Source organism: Ptychodera flava, chromosome 8 (genome assembly GCF_041260155.1).
Source record: "Ptychodera flava strain L36383 chromosome 8, AS_Pfla_20210202, whole genome shotgun sequence".
In the NCBI taxonomy this organism is placed as follows: Eukaryota; Metazoa; Hemichordata; class Enteropneusta; family Ptychoderidae; genus Ptychodera; species Ptychodera flava.
Window position 1 is genome coordinate 2,952,019 of NC_091935.1, and position 20,276 is coordinate 2,972,294.

Here is a 20,276-nt window from a genome sequence, read left to right on the forward strand (position 1 = left end):
TGAGAGAGAGAGAGAGAGAAAGAGAGAGAGCAAGTACATTGTCAAAGTTATTTCGATGGACTTTGTAAATCTGTTCATTCATAATGATTTTTTACAACGCCACCCCATTGGCAGAGCACCATGAAATGAACCATCTCACAAAGCTTGCAAGCACATGTACATACAAACCCCATTTACAAAGCAAATTTTTTATCATCTCAGTTATGGTTTGAACCACAGTGATTTCCTCTCCAATCGAGTGTAAGAAAACTCACACTATCAAACTAATGACTTTTGAACCATGACACAAACCAGTCATATTTGAAGGGAATAATACTCATAATATTTGACAATTTTTGTATTAGTTGTGTTCATATTAGAAAACAGATAAATGCTTTTCCCTACATTATGTTAAACTACAAAATACCGCACTAGCCTTACAACAAGTATCATAATACATTGTGTATAATATGTAACATTGCAGTTGAGAAATGAATTTAAATCTTGACCAGTGTATACATGTCAGCAGTAAAAGTGGACATTATACATTAACTGTACAGGCTGTGTTTACAAGTTGAATGCTAGATTTTGACACTAGAACAAGAAACCGTGTCATACAAACCCAACAAAAAGCTTGTGAATATAATATCAAAAGCTACAACTGATGTACCTCTGAAATGAAAACAAGGCCACCAAAATACATTTTATAAACAAGAGAAACTGCCCTTTTCTCACAGTATTAATGTAATCCCTTCACAGCTTGGGACTGCTGAGATATATTACCGTGTTGTGGATTGGAGGGATGCACCAAGAGAAGGGTCTTTACCTGTAAGTGTTGGCAATGCCCAACACTATAATTTTGCACCAATGGTAAGTACAGTGTTTTGTCAATCATTATAAACAAGTAGTGTTGACCAAATTTCATTCCAACTTGTCACGAGGGTACTGTTCTGTCCAGAAAATATGCACTTATGAGTCAAATATGGCTGCTTGACAGTACATGATGTATAATTTAGTCAATGATTTATTTTCTATGTCTATCCAGAGACATGCATTGTCGGTAAACCCTTTTAGAGCCAAAGTCAATTTTTGTTGTCTCTATAATTTATCATGCTAACAGTTTTTTATAGATCGAGACAACTTTTCTTCAGATTTTTGCAAAAGTTTTGATTAAAATCTACAACAAAAGAAAAATTATGTCCATTTAGTCCAAGATTGTTAAAGAAATAACAGAAAAATTCATATAAATTTCACTAAAATTTAAGTGGGAAAAATTAAAGTTCTCAAAGGGTTAATCAGCCATATTCAAGGATGAGCAAATCATACCTCTATTACTCAGTTATCTCCTTTCCAGAATCAATGCAAGCCCAACTGTCTCTATGACCATACATTTTCATGCCTTGCAATACAATCATTGACCATATGTCTATAAATGCATTGGTACATGACAATGGTGCAGCAGACGCCTCAGGGACAGATATTTGAACTCTCAAATTTTTCTTTTCTTTTCTGATCTACCACTTGTTGAGGCTCATTTTAAAGCTGTAGGAGTATGAACATTTTTCACTGTTGAAAATTGAATTTTTCCCCATAGAATTTACACTCGGTTTGTAGCCATTTTGAATTTCAAATCTCAGTAAATATTTGGTAATGTGTCCCTGTATTAACAACCTTTGCATGGTGACCCCTGGTTTTTATTCTTGATTTGGTAACAGTATAGTTGAAAGTTTCATTAAAGAAAGTTTGAACAAAGTTTAAGCCTTTCACTTTCAAGGTGCATACTGTGTACCCTGATGGCAATTTATGGGTCTGTGCAAAAAACAAAAAAAAATTCATTTCGTTCACATGATATTGCCATTATATATTTTCTAAATTTATCTCAGGTGATTGAGTTGTGACAACATAACATAACTAAGACATCGTTCTTTTTATTCTTTGTGATATGTATAGCCGTATGAAACTGGATACGGAGGAGGAATGACCTACCAGGGAGGAGCAGGAGGGTATATGGGTGGGGGAGGACCCTATTACGGAGGAGGAGGTGGCCAGCCCTATGCAGGTGGTGGCCAGGTTGGTCCCTATACTGGGGGAGGGCAACCTTACATGGGTGGGGGTGTACCTCCCCAACCAACCTCACCGCCACCAAGGTGAGCCTTACTCATTCTACTGCATGTGTTGTGCTCAGAGAAAAAACAAATCCCAGCTACAGATTTCATTGTTATTTTATCCTGTTGAAAATAATGTGCGTTTACAGCAGTGTGACCTTTTGTGTGTCCTTTCTGTGAAAAAAAATTCTCCCGAAATATTTTCCATCAAAAATTAACACCACAGTTATCATACTATTATAAATGATGTTACAAAGCCCTTGCAAACTTTCCATTCTCTAAAAGAAAAATTGCGATGGAGAGTTTAGTTTGAATAAAAAATATGGGGAAAGTGCAAAGAAATCAATGATATGAGTGTTTATGAATTGAAAATGTAATTAGGAGGAAAGTTGTAATGAAATGACAAGATGAAATAACATTTGATCTATTTATCTGGGATTTGTTCAAACTCTTAATAAATTTTCTAAGAAATCATGGCTTTAATGTAAATATTTACCAGCACTGATGAAATGTCAGTGAAGTTTTTACTGTGTTTTCACTGACAGATCATCAGTTTACATATTTATATGAATTGTAGTTTAATTTACGTGTGACTGGCAGCATAACAATCAAAAGAAATTATCTCCCAATCTTATTCATTACGATTTGAAAATAAATCTAGTTTGTTGACATTGCTGTTTCTAAAAACAGACTTGTCTCTTACACAGACTTGGTACAAAATTACTGTGTCATACTGACAGTCACATTACAAAACCAAGCAAAACACATTGTCAGGCCATTTAAAATTGTATTTTGTTTCTCGTCTGACCGCACGGCACATTTCAAACCAATTTCATTTTTCAGTCTTAATTTTGGATACACAACTTCACTATATGAAAGTATGACAGATAAAATAAAGAAATTAATGTTATGTTATAAGATCTGCACAATAATAACATAAATCAGATCGTAGGAATGAGAAACAAAAGAACATTTTTAGTTGGCCACTCTGGAATTTAATGTAATTTCAGTTTGTATCTTTTATCAAAAAAAGGAGCAATAAATTTTTGATTTGATAATGAAATAAAGTGTTTCCAGTCTTTTATTTCAAGAGAGGCCAAATAAAAAATTCTTTTGTTTTAGCGGTGACCACAAGACTTTGGTTACAGTGATGTATTTGTCAAGTAGAAACGTTGCATTAAGGAAAAACATTCCACAGTCAAGTATTAAAAGCATATATTAAAAACAAGAATCACTTAGATTTTTCAAATAAAGATATCAGCATCATAAATTATAAAAGAAAGTTATGTGAGAGTTTTTATTAAAAACACAAATGAGCATCCTTTGCCTAACATTTGGCACTTTCCATATAAATGAATTTGTCAATCTCAAATTAGAAATCTAAATATTTTAAAGTGTACCGTATGGCAAGTAAAACTCTCTACGGTAATTTGCTCAAGACATGTGCCCTGACCCCATATATTTCCTTGGCATTCTGTAATTTGATCAAATAACTTGGAACCAAAAACAAATTTAACAAGAGAAAATGATTGACACAAAACCTACAATGACAGCAATATGGGTCAATAGAGAAGGCGGCCATATCCTAGGAAGTAAAAACATTGCTAACAGGAACTCAGGATTACATGTTTTGAATGTAGTAACCTGGAACTTCTAGTATTTCAAGCAACGATTGTATGTTTTGAGGCAAGATTGCACAACTTTACTCTCAGAAAATTGGATTACACAATCCACAAGGTGAAGTATTACTATCTTTCCATAGTAACTTGTCTTAGTTTAGTAAACATATTACCCAAATATCCCATCTCATTAGGATCATTTCTATTCTTCACAGAAACAGAAAATGACAGTTCTGTCTTTTTAATGTTGGTACCTCTGTATGCAAATTTAAATCATCTCTTGTAAAGTCCTATGGGCATTATAATATTCTTTTCATCAATTAAGCCAATAGACGACATCTTGTCAAATCAAGTGTATATATCGTTTCCTAGAAAGACAAATGAAAAAGAAAACTTGTCATAAAAGGTATTTTTTATGTTTGATAATCTGCTTATATTCAGACATACAATTAGCAGTTTTGCACTTTTTCTTCTTCTTTGTAATCTGAGAAAATTGTCAAGTGATAGCTGTGGATATTTCATCTGCAAGTTGATATGATTCACATTCCTAAATAACATTTTTTTTGCATTTTTCAAAAGAAGGAAAAATTATTGTGGCCTGTTATATGTCACTTGAATCAGTATCAGCAAGTCAATTTCAATGTGTAAATAAAGTAATAAATAAGTATTATAAATAAATAATGAATCCCCAACAGTTACCTAAACAAAATTAAAAAAATAATCAATTTTTATCTGTTAAATAATTAACTAAATAATTATTGTTTGATTTAATTACATAGCAAACTAAATATAGCTATTATAAATAGTTGTAAGGTAACTTCAATTTGCATAAATTTCAGATACCTAGCAACAAATTTTCCTTTATTCTATCTTGTTGGAGCAAGGCTTTTTTCAGCAATGAGAGCAGAATAACATGTACAGTACTGTATTTGATTTCTTACATCAGATAAAAGTAATCAAAGTTACCTAAGAGGACAGTTCACGTATCCATTTCACTTTGTACGTACAATCAATGGTCACATAGAATTGGGATGTCGCCATGATCTCTAGAACTTTCTTATATTTTTGTTTCTCTTTTTACATCATATACCAACAAAGGGAGGAATTACAACTACCTCTGGATGTGACTCCCAGACCAACGTATCACAGTCCTCGCAAACATTACTCAGCGAAGAAAACTCTGAGGACGTCGACCCGAGGCCAGTATACACAGCCTATTGTGGCATTACCTCCAAAACCAGTGCCAATGGATGTTGGCAATGTGCTTGGTTTGCAAGTAGACAGAGTACGGCATGCTCCCGGAGGTGAAGGAAAAGTAAGCAAGTTATAGGAATGATATTTTGATTAAAGTAGAACGCACCTCAGGGACAGATATTCAGCTTCTCAAATTTTTCTGATAATTTTCTTGTACATAGGAGCTCATTTGGAAGTGCTTGGAGTATTAAATTACCACTAAATCTTTCTTACTTAACATCTCACTAGATGTAAAACTTTTATGAACACCTTGTTAGTCTTTGAGTCTCCATAGCACTATTATGATCAGGTTTACAGAACATTATGTTGCTGGAGACATTATTGCTATCCTATGCATCTATAGATGTACAGATACCTTACCACAATAGTCAAACCAATGAAAAGGGACAATACATATAGCTGTAAATTTTGACACCATATTTTCATCACATCTATTCAACGTATAAACACAAATACATTTTCTAAATCTACTTTTAAAGTTTGAAGAAATGCAAATTATTAGCCTTTCTAAAACAGTGCTTTGTGTAAAATATATATAACGGTTTTATAGTGACATAGAAATTCTTGACAGGACTCAGTTGCAGTTATCAACAACAAAATTGGACATTATACATATACCAGTACAGGGTCCATTGCAAAGTTGCAACACTATTCATTTTTGACATGGTTTTGGGAGCAGAACAAGGAATTATTTTTCACAGACAGAATAAAAAATAGTGGAAAATAATACATCAATAGTTACAGCCAATGGAGATGTAATATGTATAGGATTTTTGTTCTCACTCATAACAAGAACACTCAGGGTGTCTTGTCTTTTTGTCCATCAGGTTAGATTGACAGTATATCACCAATACAGTGGTCAACCAGCTAAAACTAATGAGACCGCCATTACGTGTACCACAACTGCTGTACAGAGTAACTACAAGTATGGCTATCATGTCTTTGGACAGCAAGAGGTATGTGAGAAAGTACTGCAAAAAGAATTCGAAATTTAAACGACACGGATTTAGAGGATAAAACATCCATAGTTGTAATGCCAATGAGCTAACTCCAGGGTTCCAGCTTTTTTGCAAAATTTACATTCATTTGGTATCTTACATGCACAGTGTTGTACAGCTTTGGGAAAAAATGAGCAATCAATCAATCGAGCAATCAATCAATCAATCAATCAATCAATCAACCAATCAACCAAAGCAATTCATTAAGAAACAATGCACAATATGGATTACTCCATATGCACCAATGAAGTGTGCTTTGCTATTTTAAATTTAACAGTTTAAAAAGGGAACAACCTCTTTATGGACTTGGTCGAGGGCAATCGGTTTCTTTGTTATGCAAAGACAATTGTCACTGGACAGGTCCTCAGACTGCTATCACAGAGAATCCATCCAGTCCCTCCATTACAGAGGGATGGTGGTTTGAAGACATACAGCCCCTCATTACTTACAGGGATGGTATGTAACTGTCCCTCATTGGTTATAAGACGTCCTCATCTCAGAGGGATGGTGATTAGAGGACTGTCCCTCATCACAAGAGGGATTGTGATTAGAGGACTGCAGTCCCTCATCACAAAAGGGATGATGGCTAGAGGAAAGTCGGTCATCGCAAGAGGGATGACGGTTAGAGGCGACTCCTTCATCATAGAGGGATGGTGATTTGCGGGCTGTCCCTCATCACAGAGGGATGATATGGTTTGAGAACAGTCCCTCGTTGCAAGAAGGGTAATAGTTATTAAAGACAGTCACAAAAAGGATAATGGTTACCCTGGTAACGGACAGTCCCTCATCACCAGAGGAATGGTAATGTACAGCAAATCTCACTGTACAACCTGTTTCTAATTCTCCTTGTAGGCACTGTTCAATGATGTCAATTTCCAAACCGATATGATCATTGTCGCCAGGTTTTATCTTCGTCAACGCATGAAAACTGATAACATCCCTGATGATTTGGCTGCAGAAGTTCCCTTGCTGGATGAAGAAAAATTAATTGCTTGGACTGTCATGCCTTTAGTTCAAGTGTATGGTAAGGGTCAAGTGCAAAAATTCCTGCTGAAAATTTAGATTAAACAGTACTTGCAATTTGATCATCTTTTGCTACAATTGACCATGAAGGTTTTATCTTGAAAGACTAAATGTACTGTAGTTTTAATTATATGAAGTCAGTTCATCCAGATTGTGGGTGATATGGAAAATGTTAGATCTGCAACGTAATTTGTCTACTGTCCCTGTGTATGCGTGGTTTTCCAGTGAGATTTTCATTCATCTGAATTTTTCAATTCAATGGTATTTGGGTAAATATAGTGATTGATAGGAAACAGTCACTTCATTTCACATTTCATTTAATACCATTTTACACCGTATCATATCACAAATACTATTGCAAATATATGATATTATCCAAAGTGTTTGGCTTGACTGGCAAAAAAAATGTGCAGCTTATCACAGCTATACATAATATCAGTAGATAGAGTTTAAAGGTTAAATTGCATGTTTCTTCACTTTATATGGTCCTCTTGAAAATGTCCGCTTCCTTGAGCAAGATGATATTTCAGATTATTCAAAAATCAAACATAAAGATATGCAAATGTATTCACAATTATTAGATGAAATAATTCACGATGATTGTGTCACAGGGCAAAATATTAATAATTGTCTATTTCTTTTCCTTTATAAACCCCATGCTTCAGCCCCTTCTATCAGGGATGGGCAAATAATTTCATATCCACTGAGCAAATAGGCTAGACTAAGTAGCAAAATAAGATTACCTGCCCAGCCCAAGTTTCCACTGGGCTAATTGACATTTTAGTTACCAGCTGATTAATTCACTAGGCTGATGGGCGAGTAGAAACAAAAAATACTAGCCCTGTAGCTTAGCTCACTCCTGCCTTCGTTTTGCTTTGTTGCTGTCAGTGTCAATACTGTCAATGCCACATAATTCACATGATGTTCAGAGCTTCCGTTAGTGCAAAATCCTACGTACTTCACGCATAATTACTCTGAAGTACACAAAGTAAATTGACATTGCATAATCCAATACTCATTGAAAAAAAGGCAGTGTCCGTAACAAAGACATGAGCACATGTGGTTTCCCTCCAATGCGTAGTTTATCCAGGACTAAAAATAAAATGGTTTCTGAAAAAATCTTTAATTTGACTTCAGAGCAGCGATGATAGAGTTCAGGCAGCAAAGAGATCATCGGATGTAGTAGACAGAAAAAAGTAAAGAAATGAGTACTGTCTACAGAGAATAGAACAGAAGAGTATTGAAGATTGTAAAACTCATCAAAGAAAAAACAAATGTTGTCACTGCTGATGTTCATTGAACACTTTATTTATTGACTAATGAACCGGTTTTTTATATCGCGTATAGAGCAATGTAATAGGTACTTACATGTAGTTGTACGCATTTTTGATAGTTACGCAAATGAAAAACCATTTGGATACAGCCTTATGCAGATTTGAAAATCCTAACGGAAGCTCTGGATGTTACCCTAATGGTACAATGGTTTCTACAATGTATCCATTTCTACTATGTTTTATTTTAATATAGACATCTTTCAATACATGTACCCCTACTGTGTAATGGACTCAAAAGATAAATCATAAGCGATACTCAAGCAATATGAAAATGAAGACTATTATTGAGTTTTCATTTCGTACTTTACCAAGACATTCTTCCAATCAGTCATCATTTTTATCATCAGAAGATGCAATCAGATGACACGCAAACCCAGCATTTTGATTTATTTGATACATTAGGGGAGCATGACTCCAAAATGATGAATGCAAAGGTGCTGATTACCATTGCTGGGAAATTTAATTAAAAACTGTATTGAGTAACATTAGATTGATGTGTTCTTTGTTTTGCTACATAGGGGGTTTCAATAGAGTCCACACTGGTACTCACAAACTCAGGATGTACTATCCACCGGTTCCTGTCATCAAGGATATACCATTAATGGTAGGGGTGTAGAGTTATCTTCTTCTGTAGAATACTGGTTGTCAACATGTTGAACTTACAGTCCATGGCTGTCATCACCAAAAGATAAGGATCATTTAAGTCACAACAATGCATTTCAGTGTCAAAAATGTGCACATCATTTTAAGGTTAAAGTATTACTCTTTCATGTGCCCCTAAATGAATATTTTTATATGCAAGGGATCAAGCTTTAAAATGTTCACCCCAATTCCCTGTGAACAGGTCCACAATCACCACTGATAAGAATAGGTTTGGGTCAAACTATGGTGGTGACTTTGTTCCTGTTAGAACTGAAGTTCACTGTGTAAATTTACTGACAGATACATCTGATGAAAACATGTTTTGAATGAGAAGTATTATTTTACTTAGTAAGGTAGAATGCACCTTGGGGACAGATTTTCACTCTCAAGTTTTTGCAATTCTTTTCTAGTTTATCTCTTGTTGGTGCTGCTCATTTCCAAGCTTTGTTAGGAAGACAAATTTCACCATGATCTGAGTTTTTGGAAAATCGAAAAGTTTACTTTTCTTCATAGATTTAACACAGGGATGGTGGCCATTTTGAATCTCAAATATCAGCAAGTATTGGGTATTAATTTGTTTCTACCGTATGCTTCCAATTTTATACGGTGACCCTGATTTTATTCTTGATTTGGTAAAAGGATGGTTGAAAGTTTCATTGAGGAAAGTTTAAGCAAAAGTTTAATCCTTTCACTTTCTGAACACACACCTCCTTAATGAATATTTGTTTTTAGCAACTCTTTTCTCATATTTCAATAATACATTTTCTCTTCAATGAAGAAGCAGCAAAGTACCCAGTAGTTTCAACAAATTTTATATCACCTGTATCAGTCTTAATGACCATGTCTGTTTCTCTGCAGCCCCATCAATATCCTAAAGAGTGGGTCAAATATGGAAAATGCACTGCAAGAATTCATATTTTCACTGGAAAGCCACCAGGTACATTGACACCATCTACAGTCGCCAGTGATCTTGAAGAAGATGTACCTGAGGTATGATACGTGTCCTTACAAGTGTGTGATACAATTTGACTTTGCAGTGAATATGCTTAATCTATGAGCTATAATTGAATGACTAACTGTAGATTGTAGAGATCCCCCTCCAGCCACTTTTCATGAGCCTGTTAGCTATATCTTTTTGCATCTCTCCAATAAGATGGTTTGACATCAAATCAACTTTTGTAAAAAAGTATGTCAAAGTGTGACTGCAGAATGTTTGTCAAACATTACCGATGAATGTATGACTTAAATTTTAATAACTTTAATAATAATTTTTGATATGCAAATCATATATGGCTGCCACGAGCTGGTATACAGAAACTCTTAACAGTTGACTGAATCCATTACTAAGGATTGAATACCAGTAGTGATATTGTTAACGTCAATATGGCTTAATAACAGGAATCTAAAATGTCTCTCCAAAGATTGGATTGCAGCCTATGGTTTTTTGACAAACATTTTCAAAAGCTACCGGTATAACAGACTGCAAAGTAAATTGTAGCTGGAAAAAAACTTTCTTCTTGTAATAGCAAGTGACTATCTGATTAGCTAGCTGCCGTAGTAACCAAATAATTTATTTAGTTGTCTTTTTAACACTTCAACAAGCTCACATTGGTCACTTAGGTTTTCATGAATGAGCCACAGTTTCAGTTTAGAAGTTGTAAAGTGATCTTTCCAAGTTTCCCCACACAGAATCTGGTCAGTTTGAATCAATTGCAGCTGTGTAGATGAAAGCACATTTTATGAAACAAGAAATATGGTAACACAAAATATCAGAGATTGATTCATGGTGAATGGTGGTGACACTTGTTGAAGGAACTGCCTGTACATGTATGTCTCTGAACTAAGATTTATACATCATATTAATGTCTTGTGTTTTCTCAGGATGCGTGGATACCATGTGAGAGAGAAAAACCTCCAGCAGAGCCGTTCAATTCAGGAGACGGCTTTGATTTGTACATAGATGGCGCTAGACATCTGCCAGATTGTGTCACAATCAGCAGAGTGGCTGGTAGAATATTTGACAAGAAATATGACAAGTGAGTTCCCATCAGCTTTGAAGTTTGTTTACTTTGAGGATGTGTTGTTTTTTTCTGCATTTATCTTAAAATTGACATATATGGATTAATGTTGGCAACTTACTAAGCACTGCTAGTCATGATGTAAATTTTTAATTTTGTAAAGGATTAGGTAAAGGGTAAGTTCTAGGTCACCTCAGGGTCAGCTCAAAATCATCCAAAAGTCAATTTAGGGTCAACTCTGGGTCAGCTCAAGATCATCTTATACCAACTTAGGGTAAGCCCAAGGTTAACTTTGGTCAGCTCAGGGTCTGAGCACTAGGCTCTCATATGATTCCAATCTGTTTCACTGGTGTTGTTAAGATGAATTTGGTAGCAATTACTTACAGTATGTAGCATAATGAACCAAAACAGGTTGTCATGTCAATTTTGATACTTATCTTTCCATTCTTATATGACTTTATTTATCTAACATTGTAACATTACTGTATGGTGTTCTATGCAACGTCTGTATAATCACCCTAGTACATAATCCATTCCAGAATTGGTAAAGACATAACAACTATGGTATCCCTGGACAGTGATATCTTCAATCCAGTGTACAATTTCCGTCAGGAGTTCAGAGATTTAGCCATACCGCCAACTGCCACACTGCTGATAAAAGTAAGTTTTTTCCACACACATAATTAAATAATTTCTGCAAATAATATCTTAATTCTTCAATCTTTATTCAATATATACATGTATATATATATATATATATATATATATATATATATATATTATATATATATATATTATATATATATATATATATATTAATATATATATATAATTTTTGGGTATATTGTAAACATTTAGTCATTCTGTATTTTTTGACATTGTTATCATGTCAGTTGTAAGATAGGAATTTGAAGTATCAATATTTTGAATGACTTGTGAATGTATTTTACACTTTCTATGCATAATAAGATGTCCAGAACTGTTGTACATAAATTGATGTCAATAATTGATATCAAAGAGAGATATGTATACCAAAATTGGTTGAGGGGATTGGGAGCACATTCTTTCTTTAGATTCCATCGGTATAAGAGACCGTGGTGTAAAATTTGTATTATGACCAGCCATAGATAGTGTAACATCTTCCTCTTCACTGCTGGTGGACTATGAAGAGAAGGTAATTTCTCACTCTAAAAAACTAAACCAAACAAAAACAAACAAAACAAAATTCTGAAATCCCTCAAGGTAGTCTGCAAACTTTAATGATAATATCACTTCTCTGCATTTTGCAGGTCTACTCTATCGATAGATTTACAAAAAGGCTGACTGTTGTAGGCTTTGCATCGTTAAATATCTTTGTCGTCTCTGGAACTGAAAAACAGCCACCAGCCGATACTGGAGCCGTTCAGGTGTCCCTGAATGAGGGCACACATCAGATAAGGTTGCATCATCTTGGACCAGATGCTAACAAACCTTTGAGCAACCAAACTCTGAAGCAGACACAACTGTAAGCATGTTGAATTATTTGTTTTTTCCAGAAAATAAGTTAGTTTCCATTTTGCCTAACACATACAGTACAAGATTCTCTAGGTATATGCATTCACCATGGCGATGTGATGTATTACAGAAATGTTCTTTTTGCTATCATTCATTGTTGTATTATACTGGGCAATTCTTAATACTTGGAGAGGACTTTTAAGTTACAATATACTACATTTAGGTTTGACTGAAATATTTACACTAGCTATGCTAGTTTTTTCAAAGGAAAGTTTTTTATCCACTGCCAAATCCCAGAGCTCATGATTTATGTTTTCATTTTAACATGACACAACATGATGAAAGTTTATTGCAGGTTCTATTTCAGACTTGATGTTGGGTTACCAAGTCAGGTGTGCAGTTTATTTTCAAGTTCATTGATTTCTCTTGCAATTTCTTTTCAGACCTGTGCCATGTGCTAGTGTGTTAGTGCGGCTCAAAAAAGCAACCATTGGACCCAACGGAAGACCTTTGGAGGCTGACAGGGTTCCAGAGTCAGACTGGCCACGGTTTGGTCTTCTAGTACCCAGGCCATTGTACGCAGATGGAGTTTATCTGTCCATGGAGTGTGAGCCCAGTCGAGGGGAAAAGCAAATGTTCCACACACAAATCAGAAGGAAAATGGTTCGGCAGAGAGACGTGATTTCCTTGATCGGAGACGGCAGAGAACGGAAGTTACGGACAGATAAAAACATTTCACAATGGATCGGTGTAAGTAAAATCAGTTTTCATTGCCTTTATCATTTTATTTTTGGTTTCTTTCTATTTATCTCACAGAAACCTTTCCCTTTGTACACAGCAATATTACATAAAGAATGACATGTTTTCTCTCTCTTTTGAGGGTGTTATCTCATACACTTCTGTGATGATACATTGACATGTACATATAAATACTTCATTTCAAAAATTGACGATCACAGATTGTGAAATACAAATCTTACTCTGAATGAATAAACAAAGCTGGAACACTGGTTCTGATGTCTGTGCCTACAATCTGCACTATGTACTGTCTTCACTAAGAAGTGAGATGTTGAGATTGAGGGAATAGGGTAGACATAGTACAGCAAATACATCCCTATCATCACATACTTCACCTGAATATTGTAATATTAAGCTACGCATCAATGTAGCTGTATGTACAATAACATAATTTCACAATTGCTGTACAGCACACACCATCAAATCAATGACAGGTATCTTGATTTCAGGTTTATATAAATTCATTGTATCATAGTATCATAGACCCTCGAGGTTGTACCATTATCGTTGATTTGAATTGGGATATGTAGATACATGTATGTTACTAAAAGCAACAGTTCAACCTTTTTGTGTCTCAGTCTTGTTTCTATAGCCAGATTAATTACATTTAAATTAATGTTCTTCTTTGAGCAACTGAATTCCTCTAGAAAAAAATAAAGAAGTGCCTATACTCTGAGAATATTCTGAAGAATACGTTGATTAACTTGGTTATGTTTTAAAAGTTCATACTGTAATACTGGCTGTCTATGGATTTCTTGAATCTATATATCAAATTTGATTTCTCTTCTTTGTTGTGGATCTGCAGGCTCAGTTAACCCGTCTGATGGACGTGCCGCCACTTGACCTTGACATGAACTTGGTCTGTAGGTATCAACCTCACCATGGCATACGTGTCTCTGTAGATGGGGCATTGAACTTGCCATGGTCAAAGTTCACCCATGCATCCATCTGTCTCAACCCACCGGCCAGCTTCTACTATGTAAGTTGTAAAACATGAACACATAAAATATTTGATGGAATTGTTGTGATTTTGAAAACAGCTGCATGACAATATATCTAGAAATTTCAAGGCAATCAGACAAAAAGTGTTTGAGAAGGATAATTTAGAAATTACCAAATTGTCATAAAATATATAATGGTGCCAATGTCATCACAATGTGAACAAATCTGATATTCAGATGTGGGAAAAGCCCTTTATTGTACTTGTTTCAAAACTGTTGCATTAATTCTTAACCGAGCTTGACTGTAGCATTGAAACACTGCAGAACCCATACACAAGCTGTGGCCCTAATGTACATTGCGATTATGATGCAAGGCTTTACTGCAATTCAATTCATTGCCAACTTCTACAACTTTCTTGTGTTGTAATCTATTGAGGCCTGCAGGGTCCGCACTCTAGCTCCTGGAAAATCCATAGAAGTCTTTTAATCTTAAAGCTCCTGGAAAGTCCTGGAAAATTGATAATCTACAAATTTAAAAAATGACAAGATGATAAATCATAATATGGTAAAAAATGATGTTGAAAATGACAATTTAAATGATTTGTTGTTAAAATAGTCTCTAGAAAATGGTATGTTAGACCTCAAAAAGTCCTTGAAAAATGCCAAAAGAAAGTTCATAAATGTCCTTGAATTTTAAGTGACTTTGGTGTATCGACGTTTGACCTAACTTTCAGATCATATCTGATTTACATGTATCGGTATATGGAAGGGTTATAATAGTTATAATAGTCATTAAAGAGTTTATTTTTGTGCAATAATGCCATGTGCAAGCATGTGGTTTCAAAAGATGTGACAATAAGTTATATTCATGGTATTGGAATATATTGAAGCTAGTTGAATCTTTCTCTAATTTTTCTTGTCGCTATTTGCAATTATTCTCACAGGGAACTGAACAAGCGGCTTATGACAGGCTGAAATTTACTGAGGAGCTGGATTTTGGCAGCAATTTCAAAGCTCCTGTCTGGCACGATGGCTGGCACTGGTATCCAAACAGACACTTTCACAAGTACCTGACACTCATAATCCACCTGCAAGAGATCGGTGTGACTGTCCATGCTGATAGATACAAATATGGACTTATGGACCAGGTTTGTCAAATGTTTCAAACTATTTTATACCAGTATATTGATGGCGCAAATACAGCGATCTGATTGGTCGAGACGCGAAAAGAACCGTGGTATATTGGCGATATACCACGGCTGGCATACGCGTGAGCTCTCAGGTTGAGCAAAAATCCGTTTTTGACGTTCCATGCCAGAATTTCAATATACTGTTATGATATAATAGCAATAAATCACACCCAGCAACGGTATACCACTCGATTTTGACCAGTTCACTCCATATATGCACTCGCTATCACTCGTGCATATATGTCGTGAACTGGTCAAAATCTCGTAGTATACCTTTGCTGGGTGTGCTTTATGCGTAACTATTTTATAACATCTGTAATGAGTAATTTCATGATTTCCCTGTATTCTAAATACTTTTTTATATTTATATCGGAGTATCAAAACTTCTTCATATAAAGGTAGGTTATCTAATTTGGTTACTCGATACATGTAGATGACAAAGTATATTTTCCAGTTTGTGTATAAGATATTGCTGCATCTTATGCTCATTAGCATAACAATGCAACTTCAGTGGATCAACTGCACCACCACAGCCATTTTTTCCCACCATTTACAGTTCTAGCTGACAATTTCTCATCTAGCACATCTTCTCAGAAACTTCAAGATGTAAATTTACTCCGTATCTTAATGCATGCAACCATCAATTGAGAAAATAATATTTTTTGGATTCAAGAACATTATTTAGCTGAGTTCTACTTATTCCAACATCTCTTGCTAGCCATCATCAGCCCAACATCTCACAAGAATTGATATTGTTTAACTGCTGTTGATGTTATTAAGACCTTACTGTTCACTTAAAACCAAATGTCAATTTATTTTTTGTCATGTAGGCATGGACCGCAGTCCAAATATTTGACAAACACTATGCAATCACAGATACATTCCAACTTCCACTGTATGAAGGAAACCCAACACCAGATATACTCAATGCCTTGTCAAGACAGACGGTCAAAGAAGCTCTCAATCAAAGTGTGGTAAGTATCGTCAGCTTTTTTCTCAATTATCTTGTCAACAATTTAAGTTAACATTGCTGTAGAGGATATGTTTCTATTCATCAAACATGATAGGGCTTCAGAAAACATGCATCTCATGAGGAAAACAAATACATTTTCTTCTTTGTATCATCCTTACAAACAAGTTTCAATGCATTTCCATGAAACTACTTATCCTAGACTATCAACAGTCGTTTGTACCACTTTTGTCACTGCAGTAATACTAGACATGGCTCAAGTCAAGGATCTATGTCTGGTGCAAGCCTTTGGTACTCACGGTCATGCCTTCAGCATTTCCGACTCGTGCCTTCAGTGTTATGCTTGCAAGAGACCATACCGTTATAGAAAAGAAAAGGCACAAGGGGACTGTCGATAATCTATGCTTATCTCTTCATCATATTTTCCCTTCAGGTGAAACCAGCAGAAAATAGTTCTGTGTTCATCAGAATCGCCGATGCCCGGAGACACGAGGAGCTACCGCAGCCGTTGATCAATGCCAATACAGAGTACATACCTCCGCATAAACTTGGTGAATACACATCTGAAGTGCCCTCCAAACCATTAAAGACACTGATACCTAAGGGAAGAGCTGAGAGAGAATTTGCAGCAAGTCTGGCATCCAAATTCAGAAGTGTAAGTAACAGGCTTCTTTATGTAGAATGCACCTTGGAGACAGATATTCAGACTCTCAAACATTTACAATATACTTTTTGCCTATCACGTGTTGGGGTTCTTTTTAAATCTTATGAAGTAAAGGTAGTTTTTACCGGCTTAGTTATGTGAAAATTGGGAATTTTATTTCCCCATGGAGATGACACAGGGATGTCAACCATTTTGAATTTGAAATATTGGTTAATATTGGGTAATTTGTTTTGATATACCTGAATTTGCACTGTGATCCCCAAAGTTTTATTTCTGATTTTGAAATAAAAAGGTTAAAGGTTTGCTTGAGGATAGTTTGAGCAAATTGCTAGTTTATGTCTTTCATAAAAAATAACATATGATGTGTGTATAGAAAAGCAGTAGCATATTTCATGATAATTGTGAATTATGTAATAATGTTAAAGAACAGTCTGTATATGACTGATAATAACCAAGTCAAGGTAAACACATTGAAATATTGAAAAAGAGTTAGAGTTGTTGTTAAAATAGAAATTTTAAAATATCTATTCTAATTATTGTACAAAGGACTATGGTCTTTATACCATTGACTGTGGGAAAATTCTGAAATTACAGCTTCTTAAAATTGTCAAGCATACAGACCATTTGTGGTAATATCATTGAATTTCTTGTCAGATTTTTCCATACTGTCTGTAGCAGTTTATTCAGAATTTCACGTCCCCTAAACTATCAGAGTGCATCTTTTTAGTTCTACTTTTGATCTCTGTATTTCCATGAAATAATTCTACCCTTACAGACAACCATACACACACATAGATAGATCTAAACCATGCTTCATATTCACACTTCTGCGAGTGAATCACAATCAACACACAGTTACATCAACATGTAACCTGCAAAGTCATTCCCTCAGCTGTTATGGAATCTGAGCTGTACAACCAGTGCATCATTTAGGATGATAATGATTTCTTTCTCTTTTCCTCTCAGCTTGTTTACAAATTAGCGTCAGAAGAAGATGAACTGAACACAAAGTAGCCACGTTTAGCAGCTTTGGCATCTGTTTTGGTCCCAGTAACCATGGTTACATTGGTAGTCAATAGTTACATCAACACGGTGACGTAATACGGATGACCAAGTTCAAGTCGTTTGTGGAGTATATATTGCAATGATTGCCAAAGACTGATGCATACAAAAGTTGATTTTTTTTTAAATCTCAGTACTCATAAAACCATATCATCATTAAATGATGATTGTGGAAAGCTTGTTAGTGGTTATTGTCATTTAATGAATTTCTGTCTACAGATGACACTAACAGTTTAATTTCTGAATGAACAATTTTCAAAACCTGTCCAAAATTCAAAAGGAAAGTACACCTGTGTATGGATGTTTGGTCTCTGTCTAACTCATTTTCCATTATTTTATATTGTTCACATAAAAACTGTCACTAAGGACATTTTGTCGTATTCTAGCACTTGCCAGCTACATAAAATTTTCCAGGTGAGAATGATAAAATCCCATATTAACTAAACTCTCGTACAATTGAAGATTATCTGATGGAGTATGTTCATATTTATTCACTATTAAAGGTACACCTATGAAAGCACTGAATTTTATTGTAAGGAGGATATGATCCAATATTTGACAGGTGTGCCATACATGTTCTAAGAGGTTAAATGTCAAAAATAAATTTGCATATATTAAATGGGTTAATAAAGAAATAGTATGTTGGGTATTGTTGTTTGAGTTTGTCAAATTTCTGTAAAAAATGTAAATTTATTTTAAAAAATGTTTATGAGAAAAGGTATAATGTCAAAAGTCTAGAATTATCTTTTTTATGTTAGATAAAATTCACTGCTTTTTAGGTTCTCAAGCTGAATAATACTTTTCTGGTCTACTGCTTGTTGGGGTTCTTTATAAGAAATATTTGAAAATCAATGATTTTATTTTGGCCTACAGAGTTATACATGGATGGCGCCCATTTTGAATTTCAAATTTTGATAAATTATTGGTAATTTGTTTCTCTGGTACCAAACTTTGCACGATGACCCCTGATTGTTATCATTGATTGGATAAATGATTGATTGAAAGTTTCATTGAGGAAACTTTGAGCAAACGTTTTTCAATTGCGAGGCGAATAAGAAACTTGTCACATGAATTACTACATATCACTCTTATTACATTTGAAGAACATAGATAATACTCTTGAAGAATTTAGATTTCCTGATTATTTTGTTAATATAAGGAGACAAGCAGTTGTAACAAATGTGAAGTAAAGGACAAACAACATTTTCTAGAGATTTACAAACTATTTTTCTTTCTCATCGTGCATCAGTATGACAGGTGTATTATATTGCCATGTCCACATTTAATGGGTTTTTAAAGTCAGTACTGTTTTGTATTTTAATATTTTATCTCACAACAAATGTAAATAAAGTAAGATAAAGTTTACAAAGTGATTTAAATTATGTTGTGTTCACTTAATGGTCAAACAAGACTTGGCGCCTGCATCACAAGCCTGCCAGTACCTGTGTATGTCTGTCTATCTATGTATAATCTGTTTGTTTGTCTATGTGTCTGTATGCTCTCTCTCCCCTTCCCCGCTCTCTCTCTCTCTCTCTCTCTCTCTCTCTCTCTCTCTCTCTCTCGTATGATGTGATCTCAGTAATTTCAACATCATCACATTGATATTAATGTCATTTGCTCTGAACTGCACCAAAATGCTCTCAAAAATTTTGAAACAAAATACTATCATGTCATAAATTTATGGTAGGGAACCTAGAAGATTGCCTCCTCCTCCTCCATACTGATCTACCAGAACTTATTCCTGTCTATTCTCCATGACAAACTATCATCTCAAGAAGGGGTAACTCAAGGATTTTCAGAAAAAAAAGACATGATATTTAGGATTTTCAGACTCCCAGACTCATTGAAACTTTGTTGACATCCATGCACAATGATCAAGTCTCTATAATTTATTCTAATGCACTCAACAAGGACAGCAGTGAATAGGACTATTGCATATCATGTCATTGTTCCCTGTCATTAAGGTAGTATGCTCCTTGAAAGTAAAAGACTTAAACTTTGGCTCAAATTTTCCTCAAAGAATCTTTCAACCATTCACTTTCAAAATGAAGGAAAAAAATTGGAGGAGGGGTATCACTGTGCAAATTTCAAAACTAGAGAAACAATTTACCCAAGATTAACTGAAATTTGAAAATCTAAATGGCCGCCATCCCTGAGATAACTTTAAGGAGAAAAATAAAATTGT

The 20,276-nt window shown here is 34.8% G+C and overlaps 1 protein-coding gene across 4 annotated transcripts in view; it reads left to right on the plus strand.

Annotated features, from left to right (window-relative positions):
• The window catches only part of LOC139138197 (uncharacterized), a 37,401-nt gene extending 17,937 nt beyond the window's left edge, over window positions 1-19,464 (plus strand). For all 4 annotated transcript variants that reach the window (XM_070706468.1, XM_070706469.1, XM_070706466.1 and 1 more), the window contains 16 exons: window positions 739-849; window positions 1,930-2,126; window positions 4,802-5,018; window positions 5,785-5,913; window positions 6,808-6,979; window positions 8,831-8,916; window positions 9,813-9,944; window positions 10,836-10,990; window positions 11,512-11,632; window positions 12,262-12,476; window positions 12,910-13,216; window positions 14,070-14,243; window positions 15,150-15,353; window positions 16,226-16,369; window positions 16,799-17,020; window positions 17,996-19,464. In XM_070706468.1, coding sequence (XP_070562569.1) covers window positions 739-849; window positions 1,930-2,126; window positions 4,802-5,018; window positions 5,785-5,913; window positions 6,808-6,979; window positions 8,831-8,916; window positions 9,813-9,944; window positions 10,836-10,990; window positions 11,512-11,632; window positions 12,262-12,476; window positions 12,910-13,216; window positions 14,070-14,243; window positions 15,150-15,353; window positions 16,226-16,369; window positions 16,799-17,020; window positions 17,996-18,043 — 2,634 coding nt within the window. In that variant the 3' untranslated portion in view covers window positions 18,044-19,464. The remainder of the gene's footprint in view (window positions 1-738; window positions 850-1,929; window positions 2,127-4,801; window positions 5,019-5,784; window positions 5,914-6,807; window positions 6,980-8,830; window positions 8,917-9,812; window positions 9,945-10,835; window positions 10,991-11,511; window positions 11,633-12,261; window positions 12,477-12,909; window positions 13,217-14,069; window positions 14,244-15,149; window positions 15,354-16,225; window positions 16,370-16,798; window positions 17,021-17,995) is intronic.
• The last annotated feature ends 812 nt before the right edge of the window (window positions 19,465-20,276 follow it).